General features: G+C 39.0%; 1 protein-coding gene across 1 annotated transcript in view; it reads left to right on the top strand.

Moving 5' to 3' along the window:
- Window positions 1–22,266, top strand: part of LOC117373504 (N-terminal EF-hand calcium-binding protein 1-like) — a 78,091-nt gene that overhangs the window by 10,418 nt on the left and 45,407 nt on the right. Inside the window, exon 2 of the mRNA XM_033969550.2 lies at window positions 10,161–10,185. Within this exon, the coding sequence (XP_033825441.1) occupies window positions 10,161–10,185 (25 nt within the window). The remainder of the gene's footprint in view (window positions 1–10,160; window positions 10,186–22,266) is intronic.

Below are 22,266 nucleotides of genomic sequence, written 5' to 3'. Positions count from 1 at the left end.
TCTGTAACTGCTGCTGTCAGACTCCTCATTTTGGTCTTAAAATGTTCGTATTAACCCGCTCTATATGATCCTGGTGTTTTTATTTCGCTTTTGTGTCCGTAACTCAAGATATGAACATTAATTACAGACAAATCACACGCCTTGTTTCGCTGAGGTCGCTCTAGTTAGCGTTAGCAACAGGTTTGACTGACAGCGTTGCTAAGCGCCCGCTCCCCGCTAAACCAACGGTGCAGGCGGGAACGGGCGATACCTTCAACATCCTCGCTCCGGATTGGCTTTTTGGTTGCTATGATACTGGCAGTTGGAATTCCAAACGTGGAGCTCCAAATTCGCCGCTATAACCGCTAGCTAACTCGATGAGCTTCGTTTGACTGGAGCTGAACGAATCCCATTTTTTAGACACTCCTTCTATGGGATAAACATGAAAACAACATTCAGAACTGTGACAAATGCGATGTACAGCGTCTAGTTAGCGTCTTGCGGTTAATTGTTACACAACTCGCATTTAATTAAGCTAACCGTCTGCACTGACATGTGAAAACTCTACAGGATAAGGCCGTTTTTTTTAACCATTTTCTTTCCCTTTTTCCTCCAGAGTGGGCCTCCTGCTGCGCCTCCTCTCATTACAGGCAGAAACACTTTAGACTGACTGAAGGTGCTTTTGTGCATTCGCCTGCCTCCTCTGTTAAAAGCTCTATTTATACTCCACTGAGATCTGCATTGTTTGATTTGATAGACGCAGGGCTCTCAGCTGCTGCTACCTTGACAGCTTTTTCCTGCGTTTTTTTTTGAGATGGTAAACAGTTTCAGTGACAGAGAAGGCGGTTTGTAGCAGTGGTTTGTACAGTACAGGTACAAGCAGTTTAAAGAAGATCTACTGCGCTCTGCTGTATCTGCTACATGTGACCTGCTTTTATATCTTCTAAAGTTATAATCTATGACACCCGTGGAATTTGCACATTTTAAATCACAATATTCACCTAAAACGACTAAAAGAAACAAGTAAACGTCATCACAACAAAGAGCCAAAACCAAAATGACCACGCGACGCTGCCGAATCCTACACGTATCATCGATTAAGAAAATAAAAATTGGAGAAAGAAGTAAGTATATGACAGTGGGCGTGTGCCGGTGGAGGTGAAAACGGGGGTTGATCAGCGAAATGGCGTCTTGAAAATAAGCGATTAAAGAGTGCTAAGACAAATACAACTTTGAGAGGGAAAATGAGAAGGGAACAACTATAACTATATCATTAAAAGCTTTGAAAAGTAGATATTTCATAATAGGTTTCACTTTAATGGCTGACAGTACAGTCGTCACTATATCGCGGTTCATCTTTCGTGTTCTCGCTGTTTCGTGGATTTTTTTAGTGCAATTTTTCATGCTTTTTTACAGCGTCTGAGCGTGCGTTGTGTCCTGCGTCCTGATTGGCTGTTGGACCGTAGACCATTGTCCATCAGTCTCCTCCGTGCCGTGTCTCCTGTCCAGTACAGAATGTGTTCAGACAAATTTACATAAACGTTGGATCGCAGTGTGACTCTGAAGTGCTGTACGTTTGCAATTTGTTTTCTCCCCGACAAAACCCACAATGTCGATGAAACGTTCAAAGGCGCCTACGAAGGTTTGAACTTTGAGAGAGTTTAAACGAGAGAGAAATGTGAGAAAATGTTAACGCCTGTGTGAGAAAAGTGTATAAAGTGTGTGGTGAGGGGTTTTACAGACAAAAACATATAGAATAAGTGTAAAAATAAAGCTGATTCTTCACGGATTTCACCTATTGCGGGTTATTTTTAGAAAGAGGGACCACTGTATTAGATAGACAAAGATATTACATGTTCCATTTTGTTTGAATACTTAATAACATAAAAAGTTATAAAATAAAAACAACAGAATGCAAAATGATACTCCTAACTTTGGGTTGGCTGTACAATTGTGCCGAATGTTCCCACTTCACAGTCACAGTCCACACACTGTAACGATTACTTCTTTTGTCGAAACTACTGCGCTGTTTAAAATGTAAAGTACACGGACTGCTGGTTACTTTCTAAAGCTTGAATCTGCAGCATCGTCAGCGTCTCCAAAGCTTTGAAATGTGGACGTGGAGCTCAGAGGAGGCAGCTCATGATGTGTAATACAAACAGAACCGAGTCTGCAGCTGTGAGGTGATGAGGCAGATGGAGGTGTGCTGTGGACCGCTGTGTAAATATTCTCCACCTCATGTACTCCGCAGATTTCAGTGTATTTTTCCTACCGCAGATGGAGTACAAAAACACACTGACCTCGCAGCGTTACCCTGATATGACGATTAGTCTGAGTATTAAAGTTTATTACTAAAAACAATAGGCGCAAACATAATGAGAGCCATAAAGAGCCAATTTTACCCAAGTTATAATGTTTCCTCATCACAAACAGACCTGGAGTTGTGTTTTTGTTTCATTCACACACGTTTAACGCACAAACCCTGCACATTTAGGTGGAGTTTTTCTTCTCTCAAACTGAAAACACTCAGTTCCACCTTGTGATGTCGTCATGTGGTAATACAGGAAGTGCTCCACTGTGTTTTAATCATTTGGATCATTTCAGCCCTAGCATTGCCGATCTCTACTGAACTGAAGGTGAAATGTAGCTGCTAACATGAAAACTACCACGTCATGACATCACAAGGTGGAACAGAGCGTTTTGAGCTTTTGAGATGTTACAGACTAATAATAAAGTGTCACTCAAACATGTGTGAATGAAACAAAACACAACTCCAGGTCTGTTTTTGAGAAGATAACAGCATTAGAACATGACGTAAAGCTCAGAAGAGTCCATTTTGTCAATTTAAAAGTTAAATGTCATCTTGAGACTTTTGATATTGCCGTAATAAAAGTCTTGTGTTCTGCATTTAGGAGAATCACTATCAGGTTAACATAGGTCTGTCTTCCCCATAAGGAAATGTGTCAGTTGTCATCACATTTGACCCATTCTTCCTTCCGCCTGGGACCCACCTCAGGATTTGAGCTTGGTCTGAGGGGGCAGAGGCAGAGGACTGTGTTTATAGAGAAATAGTGACTAGTTTTTTGGTGGTTGGTCTTAAAACTTCAACTAAAATGGATAAAATGGTAATCAAACACTACTCCTAGTTTAAAAATAGATGCTACTGATGCAATAAGATTTCATTCATTCAGAACTGGTTTAAGCAAGTATGACCTTATGTTCATTGGCCGCACTAGAACTGAAATGGGAAAAAAAGGCTTTTGGCTATTTTGCTTTTCAAAAATGGAATACATTTCAAGGACATGTAAAACTGAACAGATGCCACTAATGCACTTTAATAATCTGCTGATAAACATTTATAATCACACCTGCTCCTGTTGATTGAATGTTTTAAATGGATCTATGCAGGTATTTGTTTGTTTTGCGACTGTAAAACCCCTCACCACACACTTTATACACTTTTCTCACACAGGCGTTAACATTTTCTCACATTTCTCTCTCGTTTAAACTCTCTCAAAGTTCAAACCTTCGTAGGCGTCTTTGTCGGTGCAGAACGTTTCATCGACATCGTGGGTTTTGTCAGGGAGAAAACAAATTGCAAACGTACAGCACTTCAGAGTCACACTGCGATCCAATGTTTATGTAAATTTGTCTGAACACATTCTGTACTGGACAGGAGACACGGCACGGAGGAGACTGATGGACAATGGTCTACAGTCCAACAGCCAATCAGGACGCAGAACACAATGCACGTTCATACTCTGTAAAAAAAATCAGCGAAACAGCGAGACAAAGAAAGGTGAACCGCGATATAGCGAGGGACAACTGTACCTGTAATACCTTTTTGCAGAGGTTTCCATAAATCAACTTTTCAGAGCTTTTTACCATATTATAGTTGTTGTTGTATTTGGAGTGATTCATGTTTGAGTCATCTTTAATCGCTTATTTTCAAGACGCCATTTTGCAGATCTTAGACTCTCTTCCACTCTTCTCCAGACTCAAAACTCACCTGTTCAGACCGTCCTGTCTCTTGTAACCAATCACACATCTTTTATCAGTCCGTTTTTTGTCATGTTTTATTGTATTTGTATGTTTTTATCTCATTTTTATCTCGTTCAGTGTCCTTGGGTGTTTTGAAAGGGGCTTATAAATAAAATGCATTGTTATTATTATTATTATTATTATCAATCCCTGTTTTCACCTCCACCTGTAAACGCCCACTGTGACATACTTACTTTGTACTCCAGTTTTATTTACTTATTTTGGTATAAATGAAAAAAAAAACAAAAACAAATCATTGCTTGCTAGCGCCATCTGCAGGTATCCATCGGAAATGTCAACAACTTCGTCTCTTTGTTTTGACGACGTTTACGGCCACGTCAGCTCCCATTGGACACCGCCGTTTTCTAACACAGAAATCAGCCGAGTTTTTGCTTTCATTAAGTCGTTTTAATAATAATAATAATAATACATTTTATTTATAACGCACTTTATATTTGAACAACAAATCTCAAAGTGCTACAGTGCAAAAAAAGACATTAAAAACTGAAGACAATTAACATTAAAAACAGAAAACAATTAGTGTAAAAGCAATAAAACAATAGCCGGTGTTTATCTGTAGGGCAAGGTAAAAAGGTAAGTTTTTAGTTTTTAGTTTTAGACAAATATTGGGATTTAAAACGCGCAAATTCTAACGTAACGATCCACGAGTGTCATAGATTATAACTACAGAGCGACACGAGCACAATATGTCCGCTTTAAGTCCTTGTTCTTGAGGAAAAAGACACGCAGTTCTGTTTTGTTGATGTTTCAGTTATTCATTTCCTTCGCTTTGAGTAATGGGTTTGTGTCAGCGCTGGGGCTTACATTTCGTGTGATGATTATGTGACAGCTTAGATGCCACTTACTGCCTGCCAATCAATACGTCCGATTCATTTTTTACACTCCAGTACACTCAGGACTTGAATACCGCTGGATTTTCTGTTTGGTGTTTGGAGATCACGGGGTTAACAGTCTGAATATCCTCCAGTGTGATGGTCAGATCCTGTAATTGTTTATTCTTGGCTCTTTTTTTTTTTTTTACGTCTTTAATTAAAATCTCTTCTACTTCAATACGAGGTAGCGCTTTAAAATAGGGTCTTACTAAGTACTTACAGTGGTAGTTAGCAGATACTTAACTGATAATTACGGCGGTAGTTACAGTGGTAGTTATTGTGGTAGTTCCTGTGGTAATTGTGGGCTGGGCCTTAAGTCCTTTTTTGTTGTTTGTATTTGTGTATTGTGTTTCTTGTGTGTGTGTGTGTGTGTCTCTTTTGGTCCAGTCACTGCAGGATGAGTGGCTTTTTCTTTTGAGACACTTGTCAGTACTGATTCTGTTCATAATACTCTGTTACTTATTGTGAAATTGGTGTTTCAGTTACTTTACCTTTGTTTGTTTTTTTTATTAAATCCTTGCAAGGAACCTTTTGTTTATCTGTTTATTCCCTTTTTGTTTAGTTCACCTTTACGCTCCTTTTTATTAAATTACTTCTTATTTTACCATTTCTCCATCTTGGTTTTCTTTTTATTATTTCCTTTTCCCTAATAAGTCATGTTGTTTTATATATCTACCTCTATGACTATTTTATTTTTAAGCATATCTTTTTTGACTTTATGCATGCCTTTATTTGTGTTTATAATAGTTATATTTATACTACTTTTTTATATTTTTATTATTCAGTGTTTTATGTTGCACTTTATCACTGAAGAAAGTTCCTAGTTTGTGAAGTTAACCCTAATCCTAACCCTAGTAACTCTCTAGTAAGTACCTAGTAAGTACGTAGTATCTAGTAAGTATGTAGTATCTAGTAAGTCCCTAGTAAGTACATAGTATCTAGTAAGTCCCTAGTAAGTACGTAGCATCTAGTAAGTCCCTAGTAAGTACGTAGCATCTAGTAAGTCCCTAGTAAGTACGTAGCATCTAGTAAGTCCCTAGTAAGTACGTAGTATCTAGTAAGTCCCTAGTAAGTACGTAGTATCTAGTAAGTCCCTAGTAAGTACGTAGTATCTAGTAAGTCCCTAGTAAGTACGTAGTATCTAGTAAGTCCCTAGTAAGTACGTAGTATCTAGTAAGTCCCTAGTAAGTACGTAGTATCTAGTAAGTCCCTAGTAAGTACGTAGTATCTAGTAAGTCCCTAGTAAGTACGTAGTATCTAGTAAATCCCTAGTAAGTACGTAGTATCTAGTAAGTCCCTAGTAAGTACGTAGTATCTAGTAAGTCCCTAGTAAGTACGTAGTATCTAGTAAGTCCCTAGTAAGTACGTAGTATCTAGTAAGTCCCTAGTAAGTACGTAGTATCTAGTAAGTCCCTAGTAAGTACGTAGTATCTAGTTAGTCCCTAGTAAGTACGTAGTATCTAGTTAGTCCCTAGTAAGTACGTAGTATCTAGTAAGTCCCTAGTAAGTACGTAGTATCTAGTAAGTCCCTAGTAAGTACGTAGTATCTAGTAAGTCCCTAGTAAGTACGTAGTATCTAGTAAGTCCCTAGTAAGTACGTAGTATCTAGTAAGTCCCTAGTAAGTACGTAGTATCTAGTAAGTCCCTAGTAAGTACGTAGTATCTAGTAAGTCCCTAGTAAGTACGTAGTATCTAGTAAGTCCCTAGTAAGTACGTAGTATCTAGTAAGTCCCTAGTAAGTACGTAGTATCTAGTAAGTCCCTAGTAAGTACGTAGTATTTAGTAAGTCCCTAGTAAGTACGTAGTATCTAGTAAGTCCCTAGTAAGTACGTACTATCTAGTAAGTCCCTAGTAAGCACGTAGTATCTAGTAAGTCCCTAGTAAGTACGTAGTATCTAGTAAGTCCCTAGTAAGTACGTAGTATTTAGTAAGTCCCTAGTAAGTACGTAGTATTTAGTAAGTCCCTAGTAAGTCCCTAGTAAGTACGTAGTATCTAGTAAGTCCCTAGTAAGTACGTAGTATCTAGTAAGTCCCTAGTAAGTACGTAGTATCTAGTAAGTCCCTAGTAAGTACGTAGTATCTAGTACGTCCCTAGTAAGTACGTAGTATCTAGTACGTCCCTAGTAAGTCCCTAGTAAGTATATAGTATCAATTAAGTCCCTAGTAAGTACCTAGTAAGTCCCGGACCCTATTTTAAAGTACTACTTCAGTTTGAATGTTCATACTGAGTCTCCAGGTCTCACATGCAGAGTTCAAACACATTCACTTCACTTTCACCCTGAAGACGACCTGTTTCTTTTATTAACTCAGACCTTTTCTGCAAAATCGACTCTTCAGAGCTTTTAAACATTTCACAGTCGTTTCCCCTCACAATTTACTCTCTCAAAGTTGTTTTTGGAGTGATTCATGCATGTTTGAGTGATCTTTAATCGCTTATTTTGCCGATCAATCCCCGTTTAACCTCCACCTGTCCACGGCCGCTGTGACGGACGCACTTCCTTCTCCAGTTTTATTTTCTTAACCAGTGATACTTATTAGATTCAGCAGCGTCACGTAGTCATTTTGGCACAATTTTTTAAAATCTGCTACTCGCTAGTGTGATGTGCAGCTGTCCATAGGGGGCGCCGACAGCTACACGGCTCTTTGTTGTGATGACGTTTACAGCGACGTCAGCTCCCACTGGACATTGGTTTCTAACACAGAAATTAGTGGAGTTCTTTCTTTTATTAAGTCGTTTTAGATGAATATTGTAATTTAAAATGTGCAAATTATAACATGATTCACAGAGATTATAACTATAAAAACTCAAGCGCAATACAGGGGTTTTACAATTAACAAAATGTAAAATAATGTTGTTCTAGTTTTATCTTAAATATCCAGGGAAAAAAAAGCATAGTCATCTTTAAAGAGCCCACATTATGCTATTTTTAATTTTATCTATGTTCTAATGTTGTTTCCTCATCACAAACGGACCTGAAGTTGTGTTGTTTTGTTTCATTCACACACGTTTAACACACAAACCCTGCAGATTTAGCCTGAGTTTTTCTTCTCTCAAACAGAAAACACTCTGTTCCACCTTGTGATGTCATCATGTGGTGATACAGGAAGTGGTCCACTGTGTTTTTAAACTCCATTCACCTTCATTTCTAGAAAAATTCGGATCATTTCAGCACCTGGAATTACCGATCTCTAGTGAACAAAAGGTACAAGGAGCTGTTAAACCAACTGAAAACTACCACTTGATGACATCACAAGGTGGAACAGAGCATTTTGAGCTTTGGGGATGCAGACAGACTCATAATGCAGGATTACTCAAACTGCATAAATGAAACAAAACACAACTTCAGGTATGTTTTTGATGAGCTAACAACATTATAACACGACTTAAAGCTCACAAAAGTCAAATTTGCATAATGTAGTACCTATAATTTCTTCTAAAAATCATCAAAATTGTTGTTGTTGAATCCACACCACTACAAAAATGTCATGTTGTATGTGTTTGAGTGTTCTTTAACAAAGCCCCGCTCTTAAATACACCAGTGTGCGTTAAGAATCGAGTGCTACCCGAGCGTTACCGCCTTGAGCCTGGTGAAACGGAGCATCTGTCTGTAGATGTGACTTCAGCTCCATTTTGTCCATTCTGATAAAAGACTCTCCTCCGCTGCTCCTGAAGCCAAGACTCCCACTCCAGAGGTCTGCCCCCGACACAGTCTCCACTCTCACTGCACTCGCTCACACTCAGGATTTTATTACCACATTTAGAGCCTGGAACCTCCCACTCACCCAGTATATGTTTCTGTTTCTCTTTATAGCTGCAACTGGTACATATAGATCTGCACCTTATGAAAAAATCTTTATTATATTTGTGGTATTGTGGACGTGGGACAAATAAAAGCGAAAAATCATAGTTATCTAACCCTGTGCTGACTTGGAGAGTTCGTAATATTGTGAGATTTCATGGTTAATGCAGCTTTTTCTCAACTCTTCCGATTGGTCAGTGCTTCCTTCAGTGACAGGTGGATTTAACCAATCACGGGGAAGTGGGAACGCTCAGAAAAAAGGTAGCTTGTTGTCAAAAAAGTAACATAAAGGTGCTATATAGAGATGCACCAAAAATGAGCTGGATCGGATATCAGCTTCTAAATATCGGTGCAGTCGATATCCTGGTTGGACATGTAAATCGATGTAATAAAACTCATAATGTTTGAAGTTGTTCTGTTGTTACGTAACAGATAAATAACATATACGCAACACATTTGGATCAGTTTTGTCTTATTTTATTTTTGTTTCAAGGAAATAAATGTTGTTTTCAGTCTCTGTGCTGGTATCGGTTGCTATCGGCCGTTGATTGTATATATACATGGACATACAGTAGCTAACCTGCTAGCCTCCGCGCTCCAAATAGGAAGTGAGCATGGTGCGGTTCTGGCTCCAGTTCACTTTACATTGAAAAACTGTGGACGTCTCTGTACCTGCTGCTGTCAGACTCGTCATTTTGGTCTTAAATGTTCGTATTAACCCGCTCCACATGATCCTGGTGTTTTTATTTCACTATTGTGTCTGTAAATCAAGATATGAACATTAATAACAGACAAATCAGGCGCCTTCTTTCCGTGAGGTCACTTCTGCTAGCGTTAGCAACAGGTTTGATTGACAGCGTTGCTAAGCGCTCACCCTCTGCCAAACCAGTGGTGCAGGCAGTTCAGTGCGGTGCAATACTGGAATCTCCACACTGAGACCTGTGCTCCAGATTGGCTCTTTGGTTGCTATGATACTCCAGGTCGCAATTCCAAATATACAAATCTGCTCCAAATTCGCCGCTATAACCGCTAACCTCGATGAGCTTCATTTGACTGAAGCTGAACGCTGTCGGTGACGTCACACTCACTTATTCCAACAACTAACAACAACTAAACACGTTATTATTTGCTGCTATTAAATCCAGTCTTCATAACATTTTTTTACCTATAAACTTTATACCTTTAGAAAAACGTTTTAATCTCTTCTTAAAACGCCCTCTTTTCATTTCCTTTCATTTTATTCGTTCATTCGTTTTATTAAAATGCAGCTCAAACTCCAGCTCCTCTCGTGTCTCGTCTTCCGCTCTCTGATAAACGACTCTATACTCGATACCGCTCACATCCCAGAATCCATCACTGTCACATATGAGCGCGCCTGAACACGTCTATAAATCATCCGCTGTAATAACTCACAAACCTAAACATTATATTTTTCTGTGTTTTGCAGATATTCCGACGGGCGGACAAGAACGGTGAGTCCAAACATTATGTCTCTACTTAGAAGTTTTACTTAAAGCTGCACTGTGTAACTTTTCTGACGGAAGATACGCCATCTGCTGTTATTGCTTAATCGTGTCTATCTCCACGGACACAAGGAGGTCAAGTTACAGGTCAGATCTGCGTAGAGACGACACCGCTCATCATAAGAATGCGTGTTTTTAGTTAGTTTTTTGGTTGTTTTTAACACGTGTGATAAATTCAGTGCAGTAAATGTTTAATGCCATACTGTGTAACATTCCTGGCAAGAGGCAAGAGACAAGCTGTTTGTGGAGAGCCAACAGAAAGGTTACATAGTGCACCTTTTATTAAATCAGACCTGATCTGCAAAATCAACTTTACGGAGGTTTTGACCATGTTATAGTTGTTTTTTTTCTTATTTTTACCTCTTGAAGTTGTTTTTGGAGTTATTCGTGCATGTTTGAGTAATCATTAATCGTTTACAGTGGTCCCTCGTTTATCGCCGGGGTTATGTTCTAAAAATAACCCGCAATAGGCGAAATCCGTGAAGTATCAGCTTTATTTTTCACAATTATTCTATATGTTTTTTGCTGTAAAACCCCTCACCACACACTTTATACACTTCTCTCACACAGGCGTTAACATTTTCTCACATTTCTCTCTCGTTTAAACTCTCTCAAAGTTCAAACCTTCGTAGGCGTCTTTGTCGGTGCAGAACGTTTCATCGACATTGTGGGTTTTGTCGCGGAGAAAAAAAAATTGCAAACGTACAGCACTTCAGAGTCACACTGCGATCCAACGTTTATGTAAATTTGTCTGAACACATTCTGTACTGAACAGGAGACATGGCACGGAGGAGACTGATGGACAACGGTCTACAGTCCAACAGCCAATCAGGACGCAGAACACGATGCACGCTCAGACGATGTAAAAAAGCATGAAAAATTACACCAAAAAAATCCACGAAACAGCGAGACCACGAAAGGTGAACCGTGATATAACGAGGGACAACTGTATTTTCAAGATGCCATATTGCTGATACTTACGTACTCGCTAGTGTGATGTGCAGCCGTCCATAGGGGGCGCCAGCAGCTACACGGCTCTTTGTTGTGATGACGTTTTCGGCGACGTCAGCTTCCATTGGACACCGTAGTTTTCTAACAAGGACTTCAGAGGACTAATTTCTTTTATTAAGTTGTTTAGATGAATATTGTGATTTAAAATGTGCAAATTATAACATAACGATCAGCAGACACCAAGCCAAACCAAACTAATAAAGCTTTTACAGTAATTTTGTTTTAAAAATGAGAGGTCTTTGAAGCGCCGGCGTCTCCGCTTCTCGCTGAGGGACTTTACGCTGTGCTTATCTCTGTCCGTCTCTGTGGTGGTGATATAAATATCCAAGGTCAGAACCACAATAACACACTCACAGCACATCTGAGTGTTTGTAAAATGTGTATTCACTCTGCAAAGGGAATAACGTGTTTTTACTTCACGTTAAATGAAAATTAAGATGTATATGAACTGAAAATAACTCACTATAAACTATTGACTATAATAGTAATATAATAGTACAAATGTATAGTGCTTGGCCTTGGATGGTTGTTCAGTCGTTCAGTTGTAAATTAGCAGCGTTGCAGTAACTGAACACATGTACTAAGAATACTGAATACAAATTTTAAGTAACTGTAACGTGTTATATGTCTGTGTATGTGTGTCCCTCAGTCGTCCAGGTCTGATCCATCGTAAAAGAAAAATATAAAATCTGTCAACTGGATAAAAAGTGGTTACTGGTGGACACTAAAACTAAAATAAAATATATATATTTTTTAGTTTCATTGTAGTTAGCTCCTCCCTTCAGATAGATATAAGGCAGTGATTATCTTTGACTACATAAATACAAAAGCCCAAAACCCAAAACCTCCAAACTCAAAAGCCCAAAGCCCAAAAGCCCAGACCCCCAAAATCCAAAAATATAAACCCAAAATCCCAAAATTCCAAACTCTAAAAGCTCCAAAAGCCCAAAACCCCAAAATCCAAAACCCCCAAATGCCCAAAGCTCAAAACCCCAAATCCCAAAAGCTAAAAGCTCAAACCCCAAAAACCCCAAACCTCAAAAGCCCAAAGCTCAAAACCCCAAAACCCAAAAGCCAAAACCCTCAAATCCAAAAGCACAAAACCCCCAAACCTAAAAGTCCAAAACCGAAAAGCCCAAAAAACCCCAACCCTCAAAACCTAATTTTGAGGCGAGAGACGGGAGTTTTAAACATGTACATCTTCACATTACATAGACACATCTGAATTTCAAATGAGTCGTAGTTAATTCAGTGTTATAGATCCAGACAAATTCATCAGAGACCTTCCACCTAATGTGAATATAATATGTGGAGCTCGCGTACGTGTCAGATCTGTGTGATGAACGCCGTCCCATGTTGCGACTAAACGCTTCCCTCACTTCAGAGAAAACATTATGTCCTCTGAAAACATCTTATTCCGCGTGTTTACATGAATCTAAAATGCGTCGGCTCATTTACGCAGTTGCTAAAACTCATCTTTGGTGTCCTCCGAGAGTGGCTGTTGGAGTTGTTATGTAACACGTTCATTAATGATGCAAACGGCGAGGCGAGGTAGTCTGCGGTGGTCCACTGAGCCGCTCGAAAGAAAAATCTGTTTGAGACTGTGTGAACGAAATCTGTTTAGACCTCGAGTAAAGGCTGTTGGAACGTTTGATCAGAGAAACACAAAATGGCTGACATTATCTCTCATTAGAGCTAATCTGATCAGCTGTAGACACGTCTCTTAACTGTAGGCAGTGGGACGCGGTTATTCCGGCTGTTTTACCTTTTTAAATATCTATCAAAAGTGTTGCAAAAGATTAAATTTAAGCCTGTCAACTGGAGGGGAAGAGCTATCTATAACTCTATCCTCAGACCCAAAGCAAACAGGAACAAAGAGGAACAATAGGAGGGCCATTAAAGGTTGAATAGGCTTGTTAAGGCTGAAACTGGAGACAATGGCTGTTTACAGTTTCAGTGAACCGGTCAGACAGATACAAAGGCGATGTCCAGCAACAATCTGACCAGAAAAGAAGAAAAACGAAATCTCGTCTTCGCTCCTTCAACGATTTGTCCCGTTTACAGATTTAAATTCTGTTGTTTCCCATGGATCAGATCTGGAGACTGAGGGATTACACAGACATCAAAAGTGTTAACTGGATTCACTCATTACTTAAATCAAATCTTTTCTGCAAAATGGACTTTTTCAGAGCTTTTAACCGTGTTGTAGTTGTAGTTCTTGAGGTTGTGTTTGGAGTGATTTGTGCGTGTTTGAGTAATCTTTAATCGCTTATTTTCAAGACGCCATTTTGCCGATCAGTGCGTTTTCACCTCCACCTGTGACGTACGCACTTTGTTCTCCAATTTTATTTTCTTAATCAGTGATACTCGTAAGATTCGCCAGTGTTGTTCATTTTCGTACAAATAAAAAAACTGTAAAAACTGTACTCCATAGGGGGCGCCGACAGCTACACGGCTCTTTGTTGTGATGACGTTTACGGCGACGTTAGCTTCTATTGGACGCCGCTGTTTTCTAACACGGGAGTATTTCTTTTAAGCCATTTTAGATGAATATTGTGATTTAAAATGCGCAAATTCTAACATAATGATCCATGAATGTCATAAAATTATAGCTACAAAGCGACACGATCATAATAGTCTGCTTTAATATTTTAATTTTAAGTCAAATTGTCAGTGAGAAGTTTAGGGTTTTTAAATCAACAGTAAAATCGTGTCGTTTGTGGACATTTTTATGTGGTTTGAATATGAAAAAAATGTCTGATCGAGCAATACAAGGAAATAATTGTGATGCATTTTGGGCCAGATAAAAACTTTACCTTATAACACTTGTGTAGCACTTTTCATGACACTCAAAGACGAGTCACACAGTTCAAGACAAAACACAAAAAAAACAAAAACAGATGGAGATTCAGTTATTTCAAGGTCGTCTACAGGCAATGGCAACAATACAACACACATACAGCACATACGATTGCGTTAAATACTTACTAAAATGAAAAATCTGACTACATTTATACTTAGAAACTGTCTTTAGTGGTGATGTTTAAACACAATGTGAATATTAAACTGAATTCTGTAAACTGGACAAACATAGCGTCTCGAACCCTTTTGCGTCGGATGCTCTCGTCGCTCATAGACTCGCGGTTGCGGACTTTCCATTACCGTAACTCCGCAACCAATCGTGCAATCATGTAAATTCAAATGGCGTCTCAAAGCAGAGGCATGGGGCTCTTTAAATATTTTACTGTCATTACGGTAATGTGGTTACGTCGTCCCTCGAAGACGACCAATCGGAGCGCAGGTTCCGCCAGTCAGTTATTCGATGCGTCAAAGGAAAAATAAGGATGGATGTGTAAAATAGAGGCAGTTGTACATTCTGATACTTCCTTTAACATGATTTTTATGGCTTAAAAAAGGAAAAAAAAAGTCTAGGCGAGCTGTACTAGTATAATATGCTCAGTCCTTAAAGGGTTAACGGTGATTACGTTCATCCGAGCTCGTTTTTTCTCACAGATTGCTGCTAAACCGCTGCCTTCTGTCTGTAGATCGTGAACATACAGAACATACTCAGGTAGAACAGCACATACGGAGGGGCTTTACGTGGCAGACCCTGAGGTGCAGCTGGGTCCTCGTTTTCCGTCTCGCACCATCTGCTTCTGCGAAACAGCCAATCAGCCTCAACAAACTCGCCTGATCTGATCCTCCTGAAGCTCTTGTCAAGGAAACAACACCTCTGTGATCATCGTGATGGTTAAAAATGTGCTTGTTTGGCATGTTTTTAATGACAAAGCACGTGCCTCATCGTCATAATAAAAAGAATATACATAGGCCTTAACTACCAGCCAAAGGTTCATTCATTTTTCCTTTATTTTTACTACTTTCTACGTTTTATAGACATACAGAAGACATGGCATATATGAAGTAACATATTTGGAGTTATGTAGCAAAGAAAACAAAGTTAAATAACTCCACTAAATATTTTTTGTCAAAGCAAATTGTGGCTACTCTGAGGATTTTGAATGTAAAATCCAGCGTTTTTTCCTTTCCTACATAATTCCACATATCGTACTTTATATATTTGATGTCTTCAGGTATGTGTACAAAATGTAGAAAGTAGTAAAACTAAAGAAATGCAACATAATGACAATAAAAATGCGTGTCCAAAATTTCTGGTTGTGTAACTCAAGCGATCTTCTAATTTTGAGAGTTCAAACTTCACCGTGATTGGTTAAATTCACCTGTCAATCATTCAGTGACCAATAGAAGAAGTCTGTGGAGAAAAGAGTTTGAGCAAAGAGCTGAAAAACTGAATGAGTTTATCAAAAGCGTAGCATCGGGTTTGGTACTTTGGCACTTTACATCTGCAGTGATTGATGCTCTAAATAAAGTTTTGTTGTTTTCTGTGACAAAATCTTGAATTTTGAATCTCAAAATCTGATCTCACTTGTTTTTTTTATCACAATGTTGCCCAGACAACACAAGACAAGTTTATTTGTACAGCACAATTCATACACAGAATACTTCAAAGTACTTTACCAAAAAAGAAAGACATTAAAATCAACCGTGGTGGAAGAAGTACTTTATTTTGTAGAACAGATTCCAGAGCAAGAAGACTACTCAAGTAAAATTAAAAGTATCACATCGAAAAAAATAAGTAAAAGTATTGAAGTACCCATTGAAAAATATTCTTAAAGTATTTCATGCAGATTTTGAGCTCTAATAAACCTTCAAATGTTCAAATTTTGATAAAGATTTGAGTTGAATTTTGTTAAACAGAAACAACTGAATCAATAGTATTTTTTCTTTCTTTCTGTTTTTCTTTGTATTTTTTTGTTGCTCAAACTATGAACGTGTTAAAAATAAACCCTCAGCCTTTTCAGCACGTCTCAAACAATAATAATAAATACTTTTACTTTTCAGTCCTGTTCAAAAATATAGTGGAGTAGAAAGTACAGATACTGCTCTCAAATGTAGTGAAGTAAAAGTAAAAAGTATCCATTTTAAGATGTACAGATATCTAAAATTCATCCTTAAGTACAATACTTTACTACTTTTACTTCATTACGCTCCACCACTGTAATACAAACAAATAAAAACATAAATAATCATCATAAAATTTGCATTAAAAGAGACGAGCGCAGAGTAAAAACCTTTCGGTCGTACGTGCAGCTAAACAGAACCATTTGAGCCTGGATTTAAACATTGTCAAAGCTCTGCAAATAAACAAACACTCACAATCCGGGTTTCTGTGTCCATTTTTTATTCTTTTTACAAACCAACTGGCCCGTCTTAACATCACTTCACACGTCCATATGCTGAACGACGCTCGCTGTGGTGTCACACGATCAAACAGACGGGTTTCCTTGACGATATTTAAAACTATTTCATCATCTGCTCCAGTTTGGCAATAAAACATCACGTTACAGACGGAGTTTATCTTCTTGCTCATAATCCCGTTGAAGATTTATTCCAGAACACGGCCCCACAGGTGAAATAGACCCACATTGTAAGACACTGAAGAGACACGTGCTCTCCGTCTCCTCCGTGTTGTGAGTCCAGCCGAAAGCCATTCTTTCCCCCGTGCTCTCGGCGGAGTCGTGTTTGTGTGGGTTTGTGTGACTTATCTCCAGTTTGCAGAAGTGTGGTGCGAATGTGGGTTTGTGTAGAAGCGAAGGTGGCTCCTACAGCGAAGCGGAGTGGGCCACTGCGAGATTATTTCTTTTTTTAAACTGGGCTCAAACTGGTCCCATGCTGCTGCCTATAAAGGTTCTATCATTTTCTGCAGCATTAATATAACAATACAATAATAAAAAATGCATTCCAGGTAATAATAAAAAATGCATTCCAGGCGCAGTGTTATCTTTGAAATAACCTTGATGATTTTGCACTGTTATAAATGACCGAAAGCATGATTTTTTTTTTGTTTTATTACTTTACTCTTGAACGTTGAATGTGTCTTAAACATTGAGGTGAACTTGTTTCTCTGTAAAAATGCGACACATTTATTTTAAGATGTCGACACTGGAACCTGCTACTTCGGTTACGTGACACAGCTCTTCGTCTTCAGGTTGACGAGAGGTCTTGTAATACATCTTTTCAGTGACTGCAAGCATCTTTTAGTGACATATTCTACCTTCATGTTTACGGTACATCCATTTATGACCTTGTTGTAATGTCTGGAGCATCAAAGATACAGACTCAGGGTAAAAAGCTGAATAGAGTTTATTGACAAACACGGAAATGTAAGTGTAAATTGATGGAGCACATACTAGAGAGCTGAATCGGAGGCTGAGGTGTTCGTACCGGTCAAGGAGAGCTGGGTCGGAGGCTGAGGTGCGAGGGATCTGACGAAAAACAAGGAAAAAAACAGCTGAGTTCTGAGATTATACGCACGAAAACTGGACTGAGCCAAGCGGAACTGTACCGCGAAGGATACACGGACGATCTGGCGGAGTTTGTAGGTTCCTCAGTCCCTTTGTACTCCCAAGGTGCAGCTTTAATCGCTCATGGGACGCAGGTGTGTAGTGGGTGGTGTCAGAGTCTCTGCCCAGCTCCAGACAAGGACACCCAAGGGGAAAAGACAAATAGAAACACAGCGATAGACTGGGATTTTGACAGACCTTGTACGATCAGTCTGTAAGTAGGACCAGCCTTCTGTAGATATCACCTTTCTTGGGGTATAAGTACTGAAGAGCTCCTTTGTAATGCCTGTTTGTACCTACACACTATCAGATAAAACTTCTTTCAACTCTCTTCATGGTCTGGAATCGCTTTTCTTTCACAATTACAATGACTTCCCTTCTAAAAATTCCCAATCCTTTCAATATTGTCCCATTTCAAAGATTAGACCATGGACCTTATTCGACTCCGCCCACCTTTGCCGTAAATGCTCCACACTGCTTTGTCTTTGTGGTGGCGATTCTGGTTAAGCAGGAATGGCATTTACTTCAATGGAAAATTTGGGAAAGGTTTTGCCGCATTCGATGTTTATGTGACCAAAAACGCTTTAAAACGGCTTTGTAGTTGGGCCTATAACAGATATATCGCTGAAGTAAATATAGACGATAAACCAAACCATAACGCAAAATTATCCCTCAAAAAGTGTTCTAAATGCACCATTACACCATTAATAAACAACACAAACTACAATAAAAACATATTTAGTTTGTACATAATGAGTCATAATTCAAATTTCTACAGCTCAAATGTCATAGTACAGAATAATAACCAAAATTTCCCCACTAGTGCAAGAAAAAAAAGTCTCCACGGTAAATATTGTCCTCCAAAGGTATCCCAAAGTATTGCTGCATAGTTTATAAAGTAATTATCATGGCTGGCCTATTTATTGTCCCTATAGAATGTATTTAGTGTCAAGATTGGCAGCCCCATGTGAAATAACACAACCTGAATGACAATGGCAGCGCCCACGGCAACAGTTTCTTCATATTGTTGGCTGCCCTGAAATGGATCAGCGGTTCAGGGTCTATGTGGAGCTGCCTGCGTTTTATACATAATGAGTTTTAGATAGTGGGTATTTGTCGTGTTATTTGGTTCTCACTATTAAAAAAACAACATTTCGACTGCCCTGAATCCACAGCACCAGTATCTCCACTATTGACCGTCCGCTATCAGCAACAACAACAACTGGAGACACTGCAAACCCTCATTATTAGCAACTATATCAGCTAATCTGTTTAGCCTTAGCTGTTAAAATATTTTGTTCATTTAGATGGATTCATAAAAAATTAACCTCCTAACACCTGTGGAGTCAAATGAAGCTCATCGAGGCTAGCAGTTATAGCGACAAATTCGGAGTTTCATATTTGGAATTCCGACCGTGAGTACATATCATTTCAGACAGTATGAGATTTCAGTCTATTTCAAACCTACAAACACTTTAAGACAGAAACTGGAGAAACTGAAACAGCCACTTGTACCAACACCGTCGTAAGAGCAGCTCGGGACCCCAGTCTGCTGTCCATCTCCATTTGAAAGACACTAACCGCTCCTTTTGAAGATAGTGAAGTTCAGATCTGAGCCAGAGAAAAGAAATGGTTTGAGAGGAGAGTTAAAGCAGCTAATTTTGTTCGGAAAGACAATCCGTCCTTAAACAGGAATGGAGGCCTGAGACATCATCTGTCACCGATCTACAACTCTATGCTCAAGACAGAAAACAAACAGAAACAAAGAGAACAATAGACGGTCATTACAGGCTGAATAGGGTCATTAAGGCTGAAACTAGCTCCTCCCTTCAGACAGATATAAGGCAGTGTTCAGCAGTGATCCGACCAGAACTGAAGAAGCGGCTTGGAACGAGCAGCGAAACGTCTTCACTCCTACAACAATTTGTCCAGTTGACAGATTAAATTTCATCTTTTACTACGAGTATCACAGCAACGAAAGACCCAATCCAGAGCGAGGCTGTTGAAGGTAACGCCTCTTCCTGCCCGCACCGCTGGTTTAGCAGGAAGCATCTTAGCAACGCTGTCAATCAAACCTGTTGCTAACGGTAGTAGGAGCAACCTCAGGGAAAGAAGGCGCCTGATTTGTCTCTTATTAATGTTTATATCTTAAGTTACTGACACAAAAGTGAAATAAAAACACCAGGATCATGCAGAGCGGGTTAATACGAACATTTAAGACCAAAATGACGAGTCTGACAGCAGCAGTCGATGGAACATACAAAGGTAGAACCACTTCTTATTTGGTTAGCTATGTCCATTTATATATACAGTTTATGGCCCAAACCAAAACTATCCAAAAATACTGATACTAACGATTATCCCAGCTGCCTGCAGGGCGTAAACAACCATTTGTGCAAATACTGTCTGTAGTATTCAGTTTCCTGTGAAGGTTTATTCAAGCATAAACGATCGCGGGGTGCAGACTGGAGTGCTAAATATCTCATATGAAAAGGTCGACTCTTCATTTAAGGCAGAACACACAGACCGGGGCCTCTGCTGATTCACTGCACCGGCGTTATGTCTGATTATGTGTCATCTCTGGTGTCAGACGTGATCGACCCGTCCTGAACTAACCCGAGAGTCCGAGGAAGGATAAGAGTGATGGGAAGAATGTATTTAGTTACCGGAATACTGAATACCTGCATTAAAATGTATTTCGTAATGTATTCCGTTACATTGTCCAATCAGAGCGCTGTTTTCTGAATACTCTGAATACTTTTACACCGAGTTGCGTTATATTATAGTGAAAAAACACGAGATGTAATTACAAACAGCTTGAGTTTTGTTGCACTGCTCGTTATGCATTCATTTATGTCTAATTAGAGAAGAAAAATCACACACACACAATCGGCAAGAGCTGTTTTTTTTCGTCTTTCTCACTAATATTGTGCAGTTCAGAGCCAAGAATCTGCGATCAAGCACCGCCAAGATGAAATTGAAAAAGTAACTGTAGTCAAAATTAGTATTCAGAATGCATATTTCCAGTACTTGGATTGACTGAGATTAGCATAAATGTGATACTTTATTTTACTGTAAGATCTTGACTGTAATTTAGACGAGGTTTTGGGACATATTGCAAAAACAAAACATCATTTCATGAGTCAGAACCACTGCAAAATATTATGGTACTGTTGTGGAATTTGTACAATAAACAATTACAGAATAAAAATGAACTGAGAGCTCGTCTGACAGGGGCACGTAGCTCGTTACATTTTGGCTTTTTACTCTGATTTATTAAAGCACAATGACTTTAATAAATCAGAGTTCATACAGCATATTTATACCACACACATAATAATTACACCAACCACAAAATCAGTTTAAACTCATAAAAAGAGCACAAAGCCAAAACACTTCTTGGGACGTAAACGGTCTAATGTGCTTCTGAAAGTGGAAAACACAGCATGATGTACAGGATCTCGAGGTCAAACGGATAAGATGTACGTCTCCAGGTCTGATCCATAGTAAAAACCAAAAGTAAAATCTGTCAACTGGACAAAAAGTTGTAGGAGTGAAGACGTTTCGCTGCTCGTCCAAGCCTCTTCTTCAGTTCTGGTCAGATTACTGCTGGATACTGCCTTATATCTGTCAGAAGGAGGCGCTAACTACACTGAAACAGGAAACAGCTTTTGTTTACAGTTTTTGTACGTACGCTAGGTCTGTTCAGGTCTAATCAAATGCTTTTTAAATACACAACATGAAAAATACTTAAATTTCTATCTCAAGTTGTATGAATGTGCTAAATATGTCTCAGGCACAGTGCACAACAGACCCTCCCTTTAACTTTGGGCTTTTACTACAGATAAGATGTAGTTAAACCCTAAAGATGCTGAGATTAAGGGTTAAGAGGAGGTCTGCATACCACTACTATGACAAAGTACAAACACTACAAGTAAATATTCCATAACAGTACATGAATTGCTTTTGTTCCATCGCTGATTTGTCTTCTCCTCTTGACAATAACTCCGGCTCAACAGAATGCACCGTAAAGGTTTGTTACTTTGATAAACAAGCCCCTTTTCCTTAACGAGTCTCTCTTTAGACGATACTGTGTTATTAAGTCGTTAAATTCACATAAACGTTGAGCTGGAGGTACTTCCTGATGCTGCTCTGTTCCTTTAGGCTTTGATTTAGTGGATTGGATTGGAAGTACTGGCTGTATTTTCGATAAACTGGACTTGTAATTCCTTGTTTTTGTTTTGCCGATGCTAAAACACATTGAACTTTCCACACAGTAATGGCTCTTTGGATTTTAATGACGGCACATTATGCAGAGCAGCAGAATCTCTTATTGCAGTGGGACAGAGGCTCAGGACAGAGCTGACGTCTGAAAATCATGTCCCGGGACGTCAGTTACTTTCTGCTGCGGAATGTTCCAGGAATAACATGACCAGGGTTTGAGGCCTTCAGACTGGAGCCGAAGTCACAGTCGAACTTTAGACTTTATCAGAGGTAAAGTACTGTACTTAAGTTGAATTTTTATATATCTGTGCTTTACTTAAGTACATTTTACAGTGTGTATTTTTTTACTTTGACTTGACTACATTTGAGAGCA

The sequence above is a fragment of the Periophthalmus magnuspinnatus genome, chromosome 7, assembly GCF_009829125.3.
Source record: "Periophthalmus magnuspinnatus isolate fPerMag1 chromosome 7, fPerMag1.2.pri, whole genome shotgun sequence".
Taxonomy (NCBI): Eukaryota; Metazoa; Chordata; class Actinopteri; order Gobiiformes; family Gobiidae; genus Periophthalmus; species Periophthalmus magnuspinnatus.
This window is presented reverse-complemented; position numbering and strand designations above follow the sequence as displayed.